The 18,651-nt window shown below is 37.1% G+C and overlaps 1 protein-coding gene across 4 annotated transcripts in view; it reads left to right on the plus strand.

Moving 5' to 3' along the window:
- SNX29 (sorting nexin 29) overlaps positions 1–18,651 on the plus strand; it is a 636,216-nt gene that overhangs the window by 562,843 nt on the left and 54,722 nt on the right. For all 4 annotated transcript variants that reach the window (XM_027839088.1, XM_027839089.1, XM_027839091.1 and 1 more), the window contains one exon: positions 14,497–14,636. In XM_027839088.1, coding sequence (XP_027694889.1) covers positions 14,497–14,636 — 140 coding nt within the window. The remainder of the gene's footprint in view (positions 1–14,496; positions 14,637–18,651) is intronic.

Genomic DNA, 18,651 nt, shown 5'->3' on the forward strand with positions numbered 1-18,651 from the left:
CAGTCTAATGGGAAATGGAAAGTTAACACACATGAAATAATTAAATAACATTATTACTCACTGGTATGTAATTAGTGATGAATTGTGTACAATTGATTGTAAGAGTTGTAGGAATTGAGAGAAATGTAATGTCTTGGAAGGCTGAAATACTCAGAAAAGGCTTTCTGTCCCTGAGGAGAAGAGATCTTGATCTGCCTTTTCTCCTTCCCCCTTTCCCTGCCCAACCTTTTGTCAAGTGCCACAGAGTTGGATTAGGGACTTCAAGGGCTCCTAAGGATTTGGCCCTAACCCAGTCATTTGGGGTCTGGAAGCTTAAGGTGATTTTTAGAAGTGAGCTTGAGATTCTGACTGAGGTTGAGGTAATGCTGTTATAGTTACCTGTATACCTGTGTTATCAGAAAGCATTTTTCAAAATAGGATTATATGGCATAGAATTCTGGAACAACTGCTTCATTTCACAAAAGGATTATTTTTCAGATGTTGAGACTTTATTCTCCACAATCCAGAAGGGTAGGGTTTGTGATTTCTAGTTAAAAGTTAGCAGGACACTTGTTGAAATGCACCAGGCTTAGACATTCATCTCCTCAGCTGTAGTAGACATGTACAAACTGGTGTAATTGGGGAAATGATTTTTTATAATAACTAAATGAGAATTTCTTTCTGTGCAGCTGCATTCAAGCTTATCACTGCACACACAGAGAGCTGCAGATGCCTGGCATTCAGATCCCATCTGTGGCCACTGGTTACTTAACTGAACCAGAGTCTTCTTTCTACTTTATTGCATGGTACCCACAGGTGCATGAAATGGAATTGTTGTGGAAAATCTTAAGCCTCTTGCTAGTAGGTAAATAGCCAAGATATTTTCCTGTAAGGGGGAAAAAAACTCTTTCTCCCATGTGTTTAGCCAGATGTAGTGTGTGATGAGCCTTAGCAATTTTCCAGATGTTTTCCTATATAAAAATCTAGTTTTTCTCTAAGACTTCAAGGTAAATGACTTGATGCCCATCCTGAGTTCCCAGACATTGTTTTGACAGAGTGGAAGGATTCCATTTAGTTAGCTAGGTTTTTCTCAATTAAAAACAACATCTAACCTTGCATATGAGGACTTGCAAAAGTGAAAATTTGCCAAATTCTTCTGCCCTTACTGTAGACAGGTCCATTCTGGAGTTTTGTGTTCAGTTCTGAGTGTTACATTTTAGGAGCATCCATTAATACACTTAAGAGCCTCCAAAGGAGGACAACTGGGATGGTTCTGGACTTCAAGATCATTGCACATGAACTTAACAGATGCTAAGTAGGTGTAGCTTGGAGAAGAGATTTAGAGGAAACCTGATAGCTATCTTCAAATATTCTAAAGGGAAAAGGGGTTAAATTTACTCTGCTTTGCTTCCATGGGTACATCCAGGTACAGTAGATGGAAATTACAAAGAGGCAGATTTGTGATATAAGGAAAAACTTCCCAACAAAGCTATTGAAAAGTGGAATGGAGCTGAAGATAATGAGTTCCTTCTCTGGAAATCTTTAAAACAAAAAAAAAGGCCAATTGGCAGTTCTTTGGATATATTGTAGAAGATATTTTTGTTCAGATGCAAGTTGAACTAAGATTCTTTGAGGTTATTTTTAACTCAAGATTTCATAATGCACCCACCTCCTTTTACCAAGAACCTGCCCCCCCCCACTCCATCCCCACCAGCACATTTTCCCTCTGTCCATACTGTACATCTCAATATTTTCCCAGGTCGTCAATATTTTCCTACATCCTGTATTGTCACATTGCCATCTCTCTTCTGGAGATGTATCATACTTCTGCCCCCATACCTTCCATGTTCCCACTCCACTTTGTGTCTTTTCCTTTATCCATCTATTTTCCAGGTTTTTCTGTATGAACTTTGCCTTGACTAAAACAGCTGGACAAATCATTTTTGCTTTTGGCCTCTACATAATTATGCTGCTACACATCTTGTCTAGTGAATATTGAAGCATACTGATGATAGGGAGACAAGAAAAATTAAGCGGAGTTTTATTAGATACCTTTTGCATGCCCCCAAATTGTGTCAGACTTTCAGAGGGTGAACTGTTTATGAGCTCCAACTGAGTAAAGGTTTTTTTTCCCCTCTAGCTGCTCTTTCTTCAGACAAATGCCGATCCATAATGTTCTTCTATTCCTTTGAAGAGTAACAGCAATGAGGAGGCAAAGAAGCTCAGCCTTTAACCTTAATGACTCTCCAGATGCATTTTTAAGTACATTAACATGAATAAGTCCTCAATTATAGGGCAGACTACAAGAATCAATGGAGTTTTGGCATAGAAAAGTAATGAAATAGAAGCCAAGTTCAGGGATGGCACAACAGACTGATCTTATTGGCCTCTTTTGTTCTCTCCTTCCTTGTAACTGGCACTAATTAATCCCTAGATTTCATGGGCAGTGTTATCTGAAAATTACGGTAGACTGGGTGAGTGTTTTCACCTGATCCTGAATGCAGGATACAAAAACTAGTCCAAAAACTGAGCCAGAGGTGCCCCTCCTGCTAACTCCAGTTCCTCTGCTGATACCTGTAAGGGGATAGGACCCTCCTCTCTCCTCCAAAAACTTGTTCGCAATTATTCCCTTTCTCACCATCCATGTTCTTAATCCACTGGCCCCTTCCCTGCTGCCCACAAACATGCCCAATTCTCCCATATCTTTACAAAAACTTCACTTTACTCTTCCATCCCCTCAAACTATTTTCCTGTATCTCTTCTGCATGTGACAGTCAATGCCCAGAAGGAATGATCTACCTAAACATGTGTAGATTAGCACCTAGGAGGGATTGTAAAAGTCTTCATATATAGCCCTTGAGCTTAGCCTTGAAGGAAGCAAGGGACTCTATGAGGTAGGATAGGCTGAGGAGAGTATGCATTTTGAGAAAGAGGGACAGCCTGTGCAAATGCACAGGGAAGGAAAATGGTATGTTACATTTAGTTAAATAGCTAATTGTTCATTTTAGCTGGAACATGGAATGCCTAAAAGGGAATAATGTCAAATGTCTCAAAGTGTAGGCAGGAATCAAATTGTGAAAGACTTTAAATACTAGCTTGAGGAGATCTGTTTTATCTAAGAGGTAATCCAGAGACACTTTAGACTCAAGTAGGGGAGTGATATGGTCTACATGAATTTATACCATTTTCTTACTTTCCACTCACTTTTCCTCCTGTGCAGCCTGGCTTTTTATTGTACCATTTGATTGAAACTACTCTCTCCAAGGTTCCCAATGAACATTTAACTGCTAAATCCAATGTCTTTTTTGCAATCCCCATCTTCCTTAACATTCCTGCAGCTCTAAACACACTTCCTACTCTTCCTCCTAGATGCACCCCTTCCTTGACTTCCTTGACATTGCGCACTCTTTGTTCATACATGTCTGGCGACATAGGTTTCCCCCAAGGCTCTGCTGTGAACCCTTTTCTTTCTACATGTTTCCTCGTTTTGGTATTCCTATTTGAATATTAATTCTATTCCTATGACCACCAAATTTACATATGCATCCGTAATCTCTCTTGAACTACAATTCTGCATCAACATCTCCCTGCCTGATTTCTCCATATAGATATCTCATCAGCAATTTACACTCAACATGCTCCAAAGAGAACTTGTTATCCTACCCCCAATCATAACCTGCTTCCAACTTCCTTATTTATGTTTAAAGGACCATTATCCTTTCAATCATTCAGATTCATAATCGCAGACTTTATCTTCACTTTCTGCCCCTACTCTCAGTCCCACCAATAGGTCCTCATTTGTCAAATCTATGTCCACAGTATCTCACACCTATCCCCCTTCTCTCTGCTCACAAAACAGTACCCATATTTGAGCCCTTATTATTTTGTGCCTGGTATGTTACAGTATTCTCTTAATTAATCTTACTGCTTCCAGGTTCTCCTCTCTAGTCCATCTTCCACATAGCCATCTTCCCAAGGCACAATTCTGATTATGTCATTCCCCTGCTCAAGAATTTTCAGTGTCTTTCTAGGGCCTGTAGGATAACATGCAAATTCCCCAGCCTAACATTTAAAGACCTCCACCATCTGGCTCCCACCTTCCTTTCCAGATTTCTTTCTCACTGCTCCCCTTCATGTACTTTATGTTCCACTCAATCTAGATTGCTTAACTGTTCTCCAAACTCAACATTCCATCTTCTTCCTCTATGTCCTTGCACTGGCTGCCCCTCCCACCCACTCCCAGCCTTGTTGGAGTGAATGATGATGATAGCCTGGAAGTGGGCATCCTGAGGGAATATAGAAAAAAAGTGACTAATGCCCACCTTGCCACCTTTTGGATTGAATCCTTCCCCATAATAACTTTTCTCCCAGTAGAGTCTTTGCCACTTTTCTCATTCACCATCACCTGAGTCAGATTTCAAACTTGGGAGAGTGACCCATGATGGAGGAGAGACTTTAAAAAAATCTGTACCCCCAACTCCCTCAGCCAGTCAGCCGGCCCAGATGTGAGTATTAAAGCAGCCAATGTGAACATCTAGAATTCATTCCTCACACACAAAATTAAGAAATACAATTTTCTTCTCTGTGCTCTTGATTTTTATTATTTCTCTGAGTTTATTGGGTGAATATATTTTACTCAGCTTTGCTACAACCACTATACCAGAAACTTATAAAAGTGACTTAGTAATATTTGGGAGACCATTAAGATGGTCCATAGTGACTGACTATTCAATGAACTATGAGGTCCCCTTAGAGAGTTTTTAAATTGACAATAAAAGGAAGTTCTTCTCAATTTTCTCAATTAGCAATTGAGAAACAATTACTGAAACATTGTTATTGGTATTGGCATTGAATCTAAGCATTAAATTTGTAATAATAATAAAAAAGAAATCCACATGTTTGCATAGTTTTATATTATGACTCATTATCCATATCCTAGTTATTTAGTCTTTATTTCAGGATAACTAAATCCACACCTTTTATGTGGTTTGAAACTTGAGAGGAAAAGGAATGTTTAAGGGCTCAAGGAACAAAATATACCACTTTTTTTAAGCTATGAAGTGCCATAGGTAAAAACCATGTGGAAGAAACATCATTGAGTACAGTGGCAAAAACTGGAGGTCCTAGGTCTGTGTTCACTATTCCTAACTGGCTTTTTAAATTTTTAAATTAAAATTTTTTAATTATCAAGTGTTTATTTTTCTCCCTCTTACTTCCTCTGCCCCAATGAAGGAAAAAAAAAAAAACCATTGAAACAAATACACATAGTCAAGCAGAATAAACTCCTATATTGGTAGTATCAAAAAATGTGTCTTATTATACATATTTTATCCATCACCTCTCTGTCAGGAGGCTAGTAGCATTCTTTATCAGTTGTCTGGAATCATGGTTTATCATTGTGTCTATCAGAGTTCTTTAAGACTTTCAAAATTGTTTATTTTTACCTTGTTATTATGTAAATTGTTCTCCTGGTTCTGCTCACTTTACTCTGTATCAGGTTCTACAAACCTTTCCTGACTTCTCTGAAACCATATTTCATCATTTTTTATCACACAGTAACATTCCATTACATACTTATGCCATGATTTGTTCATTCGCCAGTTGATGGGTACCCTATTTGTTTCCAATTCTTTGCCACTACAAAAAGAGCTGCTTTAAAGGTTTTTATACATAGAGGACCTTTACCTTTTTCTTTAATCTCTTTGGGGTTTAGGCCAAGTAGTAATAGTGCTGGGTCAACTTTTTTTTTTTTTTTTGCCACTACCAAAGTGGCAGTGCTTTAGTAAATTTGGGGGCATAGTTCCAAGTTGCTTTCCAGAATAATTGTACCAATTCATAGCTCTAACAGCAGTGCATCAATGTATCTTCCTTCAGCCCCTGCAATTTTGCCATTTTGGCAGGGGTTGGGGTGGTGTTGATTTTGCCATTTTGATGTATCCCTAATACTAGCCGTTCAATTAGACTTTTTATATTGTTGAAGCCCATGATTGTTGAGATACTATACTTAAGGGATTGGTATCTCTTCTCTTCTCCCTTATCATATGTGTTGCTTTGAAATTCTTAAATTCACAACAACTACATAAATATAAAGTATCTGGTAACTAATGAGACTAGTACTAAATAGTTATTTGAAACTTCTGCATACAAAAGTTAATCTGAGAAATTGCCATTTTGTAAAATAAGAATGCAATAGGAAGGGCGTTGCCTAGAATGCCCTAGAAAACTACAGCTTCAGTACCAAAGGGTGAGGGGGAAACCCCTTGTCTTCCTTATATGAATTTATAATTCAACCTTGTTCATAACATTCAATAGTTTTAAAAATAGCTATTCTTCATTTGACTATCTTTATCCTTTTTAAGCTCAAAATAAAATTAACCTTTCTGGGGAAAAAAATTCCATTAAAACAGTCCTGACTGCTCTTTTTTAAAAGTGAGCCCTAACTCCCAGTGCTCCCTATTAATAGTTTAAAGTATAATTGACAGTAGTATTATGATAGAAAAACAGCAGCTGAAAGACAGAGAAGACACAAACTGTTAGATCTCATTAAGTGGCTACCTGAGCTATTTGGCACTTTCCACAAGCTAGGCTTTCATCCAGTTTCCTTGCTTCTAATGCTGTTTCTTGATTGGGGACCCAAGGAATCAAACCAGGAAACTCACAAGTAAATAATGCTGATTAAGAAAACCCTGGTATTTGTGCAGCTAGGTGTTGTCCTTAAACAGATGACTGCTTTCATTCTAGGAACTGTCAGTGGTGCTCAGTAGCCATTGATGATAAACACAGCCCATGAAGAGCATTGCCCTTGTGGTCACTGATTAATTTGAGAGCTTCTGATAACCTGTTAAAAAGAATTTTAAGATAGACTTTTGTAGTTTTTCAGCCAACAAATATAATATATTAAATAAAGATATATATTAATATATTAAAAAGAGTCACTTCTAGATGCATTTCTTGGATGTCTTTGTGTAGTATCTTTTGATTTCATTAAAGATGCTATTCTTTTATTAAATGGGACCATGGCATGGTAGAGGCAAAGGAGCTCTTCAATGGTAGTTTCTGATTTTTAAGGTTACTTCAGTAAACCTTGCAGTTGAAGAACCTGGTCATTTAGTTCAATAATGTAATCATTCTAAGACAATACATTTGTTAGGTAAACCTCATATGGTAAAACCCCATATCACTCTTATGAAAAGGAAGCACTGGTATATTATACTTCACTGGGTGGCTTTAGGAACTCACACATCATAGTTGAATATGGGCATTGGTGAAGAGGCATATGTTTCTTTTGAAATCTTTCTTATCACTCAGAGAGAAAAATAAAACTTTGTCCTGTTAAATTGAAAGCTTAGGTCCAAAGTGGAGGCAGAATCACAGAATGTTTGAATTAGAAAGGACTTTCAGTATAGATAGTCTAAACCACCCATTGTACAGATGAAAAGATGAAGGCCCTTTGGGGAAGTAACTTGTCCAATGTCAAATAGTTGGTAAGTGGCAGAGCCAGTACAAGAAGCCAAGTCTTCTTTGTTCTTTCATAACACAATGCCTCCCATCGAGTAATTTGCCCATAATTGGTCTGAATGTACAGTTTTAAGAATATATTTCCACCAGCAGACAAGTTTTACAGACGTGATAGGACCGTAGAGCCAGAACTGGAAGAGATCTCTTAGATCATTGCATCTCATTCCCTCATTTTACAGATTAGGAAAGGGATAAGTGACTCAACTAAAGCCAAAAAGGTAGTAAATATCAGAGGAAGAGTTTGAACCCTGGTCCTCTGACTTAATAGTCAATGCTTCTTCCGCTGTGCAACACTGCCTCAACTCTTGGGAGGACATAGACAAGGGTCACATGCCATGGGGCAGACATGTGGACTCCTGTCTACATTATTGGAGAGAACTGCTGATGAGATTATAGATCCACCTAAGCATGTCTCATTTTGTACAGTAAATGCCTTACTGAAGAGTTGTTTATAAATAGATTTTTTTTTGTTAACTAAATCCGATCTTAAGTAGAATTAAGAATTAAGAGATATATAACCAGATTCATGTGCGCTAGTTACAAAACAAAGATAAGAGATGGATAGATAGACTGTGAAGTCCATTGGTACCCCCATACTGTCAGGAGACCTAAAGGAAGGCCCCTAGCATATTGGAAATACTCTGGTAGAGGATTTATGGGAGGTCTTAGAGAAAAGTCAAGTAGCACAAGATGAGAAGGTCTGGCTAGGTTGTGATACATACTATTGGAAGGAATATCTACTTTACCATCTTGATAGATCCAATAAATCATTTAACTTCATCTTGATATTTTAAGGAAATCTGTGTTGAATCCTTACATAAATTTTAAAATTATTTTATAATACAAATAATCATTACCTATATCTGTTGTGTGAATTCATATATTTGTAAATCACATTTTCTTAAAATAGGGGCTAGTTGTTTCTTCCCTGTGGTTTTCAATTACACCTTTTCATGTAGAGCTACATATGGCAGTTATTTAGATATTCTCCAGAATTAATTATAGTTCTCCTATGCCAACTCTGTCTTACTTCTGAAGACTTTGCTGGGTACATTATAAGTTTCACCAGTGTCATATATCTTTACATCTCTTCTGGAGCCAGTCTGAAAAAGTGGCTAGAATGGTAGGCCTGGAGCCTGCAGATTCTACCTCTGACCCTTTGCTAATTGTGTGACTGGGTTCACACATCACTTAACATCTTTGAACTTCAGGCATTTTTATAAGACTTAGGTTCTAAATTTCATAGAGTTCCCATACTGAGGATCTTCATTTACCTTTTATAAGCATAGCACAATATTCTCCATATAATAGATACTGAATAAATATTTGTTAAGTGGAATTAAAAGAGCTAACATTGCAGTCATTGGCAGGTCCTTCTGCTATCCTTTCACCTTGGCTTTGCTGTGGCTTTCAATTCTAAATTGGCTATAGAACTAAATCCCACTCCCTTTCAGAAGCAGAGTAGAGAACAAGGCAGATAAGTGCCACCTTAAATTCTCCTTTCCTTCTTTATGACATTATTTTTTTTTAAAGAATTTCACACACTTTACTGGATTGATTAGCTATTTTGTCAAAAGCAGTGGCACTTGTGCAGCCCTTGAGGAATTTCCTGTACAGATTAAAAACGTGGGCTGATTAGAAACGCTCAGCACAAACTTAGAATATTAACCACCTTTCTACTGAGGGCCTTCTAATTGCTTAATAATGGGTTGAGACTCTGAGACTGCAGAAGGTAGCCTGACATTCAAACCAGGTGAGCCAAATATCTGAATAAAAGAGAGAAGTGGTTGGCTCTTGAACAAAGGATATTTCGATCTCTCTGAATAACCATTATAGTCTCACTCTAATGTGCTACATTTAGTGACAGATTGTATTGTATTTTAGCCCATGAGCATTGTATACCCTACAGAAGGGGATTATGCTACTATTAAAATTATAGAATGTTAGCAGCTGGGCCCATTGTCATGTACTCTGGCTGCAAGACACACCATGGGATAAAGCAGAGGAGACAACTCTCGTTCAGTTGTGCCAGCAATGAGTGTCATTTCCAAGGCTTACACAAATGGAGAACTTAAATTGCATGAAGATATAAGAATCCCTTCTCTGAAAACAATGGCTGTGGACTCCTTCATCTCCCAGAGTGTCCAGAGAAGTCAGTAATAATGCTAACAAACTGATAATTCTACATTTTTTGTAAGGCTTGCAAAATAATTTTCATGTATTACCTCAACTGAGCCTCACAACAACCTGAATGAGCTAAGTCCTATTAGTATTATCATTCCCATTTCATGGAGGCATAGACCAAGGCTCAAAAATTAAGTGACTTGCCCATAGCCAAAGAATAAGTAAGTATTCGAGGTAGGATTCAAACCCAGTTCTTTCCTGACTGGAAATTCAATGAGGCTTCCATTATACCATGCTGCCTCATAATCCTTATGCCCTCTCAATTACTAAATAAAAAAAGGAGTTTCTTTTTCCTGTAAGTGAAAAAAAAAAATCAGAGAAGGTTCTGTGTCTGAGATCTTTAGATAAGGGTCTGTCTAAAGCAAGGGTCCTTAACCTTTTTTGTGTCATGGATTCTTTTGGCAATCTGGTAAAACCTATGGACCCCTTCTCAGAAGGTTTTAAAATGCTTTTTAAATAATTAAAAGAATTGCTAATTTCAGTTAGAGTTTAGTGAAAATAAAGATGTATTTTCCCCCCATCCAAGCTTTCAGAGACTCTGAAATCTATCTGAAGAGCTCTCTGATCTAAAGCAGAGGTAAGAGAAGGGAACAATTATTTATTAAGTGGCTGTTTTGTACTAAGTACTTTATAGATATTATCTCATTTATCTTTAAAGCCAAAGGATTAACTAAATGATTTGCCTAGCACTAGAATTCTCTTATCATTTGCCTTTAAATGATTATTTCCTCTACAATGTTAATTATAATAGAGAGGCAGCATGGCATAACAGAGACAGGACTGGCTATGGATCCAGGAAGATCCAGAATCAAGTCCCATCTCTAACACAAACTGGCTTTGTGACCTTGGGCAACTCACTTAACCCATCAGTGATTTAGGGCCAAGAAATGTCAAGCTCCTGCTGGGACAAAACTCCCAGAGTGCAGCCAGAATTAGATTAAAATGTAATTGGAAAATGTTTAACAAAACAAATAAAAATACAGTATAACTTAAAATAATGTTAATTTGAGATTTTCTAAGTCAATATGTAACCAGCAAAGATCTCTTTCTATTTGATTTTGACTCCACTGACTTAGACAACTCCCTGAGACAATAGACTGCAGAGAAATGTTGACATGCAGATGGAGTTTCCTCACCTGGAAGTTCCTTATACCAATACAATTGCAGGCCCTATCCCTATCCCTTATATTTTTTTGTAATTTATATCCAACAGTAAGATATATTCTGTGTTGGGAGAGGCCACCTTATAGAGTTGGTTCAGTAACAGACTTGCCTAAAGCTGGCAAATACTTTATTTCTGATTAGTTGATAGTGTTTGAGAATCTGTGAGTAACCTGCTAGGACAAAGCCTCCTTCATCCTGAACAATGAGCTTTCACTTATAGGGCTGTAGAAACTCTGTATAACATTTGCTACTTAAATGAAGTTTTTATTACCTTTGAGCTTATAGTCAGTCTCCTGCAAATAGAGTTGTGGAAGAGTCCAGGAAAGTTATTTCAGAATGCCTTAAATCATTTTGTAGGGAGATGGTTTAATGCAATTCAGCAAATACTTGTGTGCCTACTGTGTGCAAGAATATTGTTCTAGAAAAATAATAACAGAATTGATCTGGAAGAACAAAAGGTCCAGAATGTCAAGGGAATTAATGAAAAGAAATGCAAGGGAAGGTGGCCTAGCGATACCAAATCTAAAACTGTATTATAAAGCAATAATCATCAAAACTACCTGGTACTGGCTAAGAAATAGAGTGGTAGGTCAATGGAATAGGTTAGGTACACAAGACACAGTAGTCAATGACTATAATAATCTACTGTTTGGTAAACCCAAAGACTCCAGCTTCTAGGATAAGAACTCACTTTTTGACAAAAACTGCTGGGAAAACTGGAAAAGAATATGGCAGAAACTAGGCATATACCAATGTCTTACACCATATACCAAGATAAGGTCAAAATGGGTACATGATTTAGATACAAAGGCTGACACTATAAGCAAACTGGGACAGCAAGGAATAGTTTACCTGTCAGATTTATGGAGAACAGAAGAACTTATGACCAAACAAGAGATAGAGGACATTATGAAATACAAAATGGATAATTTTGATTACTGTAAATTAAAAAGGATTTGCCCAAAGACAATGCAACCAAGATTAAAAGATGGGAAACAATTTTTACAGTCAGTGTCTCTGATAAAGGCCTCATTTCTAAAATATATAAAGAACTGAATTAAATCCATAAGAATACAAGTCCTTCTCCAGTTGATAAATGGTCAAAGCATATGAGCAGGCAGTTTTCAGATGAAGAAATTAAAGCTACCTATAGTCATATAAAAAATGCTCAAAATTATTATTAGTTAAACACACGCAAATTAAAACAACTCTGAGGTACCACATCATACCTATTAGATTGACTAACATGACAAAACAGGGAAACGATAAATGTTGGAGAAGATGTGAGAAAATTGGAATGCTAACGCATTGTTGGTAGAGTTGTAAACTAACCCAACCATTCTGGAGAGCAATTTGGAACTATGCCCAAATGGCAACCAAACTGTGTGTATACTTTGATTTAGCAGTAGCACTACTAGGTCTGTATCCCAAAGAGATCATAAAAAAGGGAAAAGGACCCACATGTACAAAAATATTTATAGCAGCTCTTTCTGTGGTGGCAAAGAATTGGAAATTGAGAGGATTCCCATCAATTAGGGAATGGCTGAACAAGTTGTGGCATATGAATGTAATGGAATACTATTGTTCCATAAGAAATGGTGAGCAGGTGGATTTCAGAAAAACCAGAAAAGACTTGCATGAATTGATGCTGAGTGAAGAGAGCAGAACTAGGAGAACGTTGTACACAGTACTGGCAACATTGTGTGATTACTAACTTTGATAGACTTAGCCTTTCTGAGCAATGCAGTAATCTAAAGACAATTCCAAAAGACTAATGATGGAAAATGCTATCTGCATCCAGAGAAAGGTCTATGGAGTCTGAGTGCAAATCGAAGTATACTATTTTCTCTTTTTTGTTTTTTGTTTCTCATGGGTTTTCATTTTTTTCTGATTCTTCTTTCACAACATGACTATTGTGAAAATATGTTTAATATGATAATACATGCATAGCCTATATCAGATTGCATGCTGTCTTGGTTAGGGGGAAAGGAGGGGTGGAGAAATTTAGAACTCAAAATCTCATAAAAGTGAACGTTGAAAACTAAAATTTAATCAGTTAAGTTTTTTAAAAAAAAGTATTGTTCTGGGTGCTGAGGAGACAAAAACAAAAATGAAAAAACTGCTAGCCTCTAAGCACCTCCTCTTCTAATGGGGATGAGGGATGGGGAAGAAGATGTCCTCAGATAAGTAGACTGAAGCTAGCGTAAGGTCCTAAGGCACATCTGGAAGACATCCCAAGCTCTCAATCTTTGAGTCCCCAAGAGTGTAGGCCCTCCAGTTCCTGTGATATCTTGAGGCTCAGATTCTCTCTGGATCCTGGGTGGACATGTATTCCCTTCAGTGCAGACCCTCTCCTACCTTCAGTGTTTTCCTAGAGGCTTTTCTTGCACAGTCACTTTGACTTTTAATATGTCTTTTAATGGATACCAGCTGACAAAATACTGAATTTCTGCAAATATTTTAGCAGCTTTTCATTATCTATGCCTGATGCCAAATTACTATATTGTAAGCTCCTTGAGGCCAAAGACAGTGTTGGTTGTTTTGTTTTCCCACGTACATTAATGCATTGAGAACACATGGTTTCATAAGCATGGGAACTCCTATTTGGTAAACTCCCTCCACCAATGCAGCTTTAAACCTATCTGTACCATACATATGGCCTTGGATAATTGCTTGAGTCTGTTTGATTTTATGATCATGTGAAGACATCCAAGCTGAATAACTGTAGGATTGAAACCTAGGTCCAAGGCATAGCCAGCAGTGGTCTTGATGTGGTATCCAAACGTGTTTCCTTTTGGTAGTTTTTATAGTTGATATATTTTGTAGAACTCAAGATGGAACATCAGCTAATGTGTGCCGCACGGAAGAATATTTATAAAGTTAATGAATGGGGATTCTGTTTATACCTCTACTGTGAGGAATAAGATAGGTCAGCATAAAACCTCATTCACTAATTATTGATTTTAGCATTTGAAAGTGTTAGCATTTAAAGTGTTAATTGAGTCTGGGCTCCCAAGGTGAAATGCAAAATGAATAAAATTTACCTCTCTAAGGCTATAAGTTGAAGAGAAGGTACAGATGTGTATTGATGGAGGGCAGTGTTTCCTCATCTGGGAGTTCTACAGCAATTAAATCATATTTCCAAGTCCCTGTTCTTAGACCTATGAAATTCAAATATATTTGTGGACATCACAGTGCATTTATCTATAATTGCTAATGGCTTTAATAAAGCCAGTATGTCATGTTTATCCATTGTAGTAAAATATACACAGTATACTGGTTTGTTAGTTGTTATTTTCTATGAGAGGGTTAGTTATGTTAGTTATGACAGTTATATTTCACATATGCAAAATGGAAGTTGTAAGACTTAGAGTTCTGTTTCTATGGCCCTCTGATTTTGCATACATCATTCTTTCTCTGATATAATTGGTGAGGGAAGGAATAAATAAATGTCTTTAATAACAAAATGTACACTGGTTCCTGGGAACAATAGATTCAATTGCCAATTCTATTGTGTGAGATAGGCAAAAGTCAAATAAAGTCCACTTGCAGAAGATCTTGAGTATTATCTGTCAGTGCTTATCAAAATGGCAAATACAATTCAGTAGGCCAACCTATTTCACCAAATCTTTTGTCTTTTTTTTTTTTCAGGATGCCAAGTTTGTAGAGGAGAGACGAAAACAACTACAGAATTACTTAAGAAATGTTATGAACAAAATAATCCAGGCTGTCCCAGAGTTTGCATCCAATCCCAAAAAAGAGACTCTTATTCAATTGATGCCATTTTTCATGTGAGTATATGACAAATGACTCCGTGATCTTTAAAGAACATATTAACCTTTTTTTTCTTCTCCTCATGGAATGGAATACCATTTAATTTCCCCAAATGCAGTGGACACTTAAATGGACTTAAAATTTTTTTAAAACACATGAAACAGAGAATACATTCATTTTTTTATGTGATTATGAGTTTATTTTAATTACATTTATCACTGAGTTTTCAAATAACCAGTGTGCAATTAAAAATTATACTTGATTTACAAAATAAAACAGAACCACTAAGTGCACATTTTTTGGGGGGGCTAGGCAATGAGGTTAAGTGACTTGCCCAAGGTCACACAGCTAGTAAATGTTAAGTGTCTGAGGCCGGATTTGAACTCAGGTCCTCCTGAATCCAGGCCTGGTGCACTATCCACTGTACCACCTCGCTGCCCGCTAAGTGTACATTTTTTGCACATTTCAAAGGTATCATTGAGATTCCACAAAATTAATGAAAAGAATTTCTCTCCATAGATTTGATTGTTATACAAAAATGACTCATGGGATACATTAACATAAAAATATAACAGTACTTCCTTTCAGTACTCAAAACATTAATGGTTTCTTTGGTGCTCCATGGTTTTAGTAGACAGTCTTCATGAGTTGCTCTTGGCCTCATGGCCAACTTTTTAGTGATAAGTCTAGGCACACTTACAGCTGGTGCTCCCATGATAGATATATATGTGTTCTGTTGCCAAGTGGTTACTCAAGCCATTCCAGTGTGGTAAGATATTCAGGATCTCATGCTCCACCAGCTAGCACTGCTTCTCACAGCTATGGCAATGTTATGGTAATAATAGCTAGGTGGCATGGTGAATATAGCACTAGGCCAGGAGTCAGGAAAGCCTAAGTTCAAATCTAACTTCAGACACCTACTACCCTGGTCAAGTCATTTAATTTGTGCTTTGGTTTCCTCATTGGTAACAGGAATAATAACAATACCTACCTCCTAGGGCTGTTGTGAGAATAAAATGAGAGAATATTTTAAAATGCTTTGCAAACTTTAAAGCACTATGTTAATGCTTATAATAATAATTATTATTATTAATTAGACTTTTGCAGCTGGTATGGTGTTTACCAGCCCTTCTCATCTATAAAAGTTTTAGCAGTGTGGGTTTAAGATCCTGAACCATAGTCTTAAATAGCCTAAGATTCATTGTACTACTGAATCTTCCAAATTCTCAAAATCTTTTTGTCTTGCCTCAGTGATCGAGCTAGGTGTTGGATTTAGGATTTCATTTGTATAGGAAACTCTCAGGTGAAGCACCTTTCTACCAATAGTGGTTGGCACCTTTTGTGCAGCTCTTAGTTTTAGAGAATTGCCTCAAGCACTGAAGGTCAGAGGACTTACCCAGAGTCACAGGTTGGTCAGTATGTGTCAGAGCCAGGACTTAAGTCCACACCTTTTGGGCTTTGAGGTTGAATCTTTGTTCACTAGATCATGCTACTTCCAGTCATTCATAATTGTGGTAATTGTCACTAATTATTATGAAGATCTACTGTTAATTAAATGTCAAATTTAACCTGTTGTACAATTTCCAAAATTACACGAAATACTTCATTTTGTTGTCTTTCGTGTGGGAAGTCTTTATTCCATACGAGACAGTAGATAAGTTTGACACGTGGATAAGTTTGTGTTTTTGTCACTCAAAAATTATTTGTGACATAAATGCCTGATTTCTATGTTTTCCTAGGGCTATATATTCCAAACTTAAAGTGTTCCAGTCATTTTAAAGGCACAAAATTAATATGCGAATCATCTTTGAGATAATCTGATTTTTTTCTTGCCCTTTTAGTAAAATTCTACCTCAGTCTAAGAACTGGGCCAGTATAAAGCAGGTCCCCAAGCTGTCTGAGATAAAAAAGCTGGGAAAACTGTAGGTGTTAATGTTTCTGGTTAGAGCAACTCTAGTAATTTCTAGTGCCTGTTTACCAAACATTAGTCAGTTGAATTGTAAAAATTGTATGTTAATGTGAACATCTCTGTATGTTATGTAATTTCAGTTGTACTGGTTACCATTAATCAGAACTGAGGAAAAAACCTTTTTGTGCCTGATTAACATAGAGAACATAAGGTTCAATTTCATGGGCCTTTTAAAAAAGAAATTCTGTGGGAGGCTAGCAAATGACAAAATATTGATCTTGGAATTTTGACTAAATATTGGTCCATATTTCATTTGCTGAAGTAAAGCAGTTTTTTTTCCTTGGCTTTACTTGCTCTCCCAAGTCACAGTGAATTTTTTTGAGGGAGAAGGAATTTACAGATTGAAATACTCATATTGGCATAATGAAGCTAGATTTGCAGCCAGGGCTCTGGCATACCAGTGGCTTTCTGAATGCAGAGGTTTTCTACCTGCAAGGAGCTCAGTGCTCCTATAAGCAGCAGTGGATTTTAATTAGCCAGGCCTGAAAAGTTAAAAACAGGGCATTTCTCCTTGAAGAAATCAGGTAGGGTGGAAATCTTGCCTAAGAAAATCGCCTCCCAAAGACTTTATTATTATTCTAAATCTTGGTAAATTCTCCCTAGTTTTTTTGGTTAATCCAAGGTTACAGTGACCCCTTTTTGTCAATGAGAAGAAAAATCTTTAGTCATTAAGGACCAAGAATACCATGTGAACTAAGCACATTAATTAAAGATTTAGCAGAATGAATTTTGCTTATAAAAATCTTCATTCTGGTCTTATCCATCTTAACAAAAGAAATAGCTCTTAATGAAAAATAAGATGGCAGTGAAGTGTACTAGCCCCAGTTACTTTGAATTCTACTTTCTTTATGAAGGAGCCTGCATGAGAGGTCTTACCCTGAAATACTGAGTAAACAAATAGAAGGCCCTGTAGTGTCCCTTATGCTGAGCATCCTATGCTTTTAATTGTTCTGCTTTTTTTTTAAATAGAGGAACTATGACCTGACTTGCTGTCGTAGAATGAAGAAGCATCAGATGTTTTGAAATTGCCTTAATGAAGAATTTATATTATATGAATTCATTTTGTGGCACTGGACTGCACATAGGAAAGGCTTGAGTGATTTGTTGCTCCATCATTTAGCAGGTTATTAAAATGTTTTTCAGCAAAGTAATTCATCCTTGGGAAATGCATCATGTTATACTGTTCCTTGAGGGAAAAAAAGTAATGGCGGTGGAAGAAAGAATAATGTAGGTCACAGCACAAATTCCTAGCTGAATTTTTCAGCAGAAAACTAAGTTGATTTTTTTTTTTACTTCTGCTGCCACATTCACTCTTTAGGTTGTTAAATATATTTTACCAAGATGTTACTCAACTATACCCAGTGAGCTGCAGTTTAGCTAGAAATATAATGTGTACCATCTTGAACCATTGTAAGAGCTGGGTGACTGATTTGGGGTGACAATCTGACCTTGGTATAGTCACTACTCTCTGAATTGGATGCAGAACTCCGTACTCACTTATGGGCCACAGTATTTCTGTATCAGGAGATGAATGTTTACTCTCTGGTGGGTGGAAACCTGGGGGTATTGAAGTCTTTGGCATTATTCATTTAACCATTCTGAAATTATAGCTTCATTCCTCTATCTTTTTCAATACAAAATTTCTATGACTGGAGTTTTGAAACACAAAGTCCTCCAACCCCTATACTCCCTTGGTTATGCTAATGTTTTTCTATGCATTGCTTGGATGGGAAGATTGATGATGGTTAAAACTTCTCCAGAAAATGTTTAGAATTGCTTGGTCCAGTAAAAGTAACATTTCATGTAGGGTGTCTCAAACCAAAAGATCATGTGAGGAACAGTCAAACCAAAGCCATTCCCTACACAAAAATTTTACTGAATTCTGCTTTTCCTCCCAAAGAACCAATTTCCTAAAATCTTCCTTCCTTCCTTCCTTCCTTCCTTCCTTCCTTCCTTCCTTCCTCCCTCCCTCCCTCCCTCCCTCCCTCCCTCCCTCCCTCTCTCTCTCTCTCTCTCTCTTTCTTTCTTTCTTTCTTTCTTTCTTTCTTTCTTTCTTTCTTTCT

This window comes from Vombatus ursinus, unplaced genomic scaffold, assembly GCF_900497805.2.
Source record: "Vombatus ursinus unplaced genomic scaffold, bare-nosed wombat genome assembly UNPS02014832.1, whole genome shotgun sequence".
NCBI lineage: Eukaryota > Metazoa > Chordata > Mammalia > Diprotodontia > Vombatidae > Vombatus > Vombatus ursinus.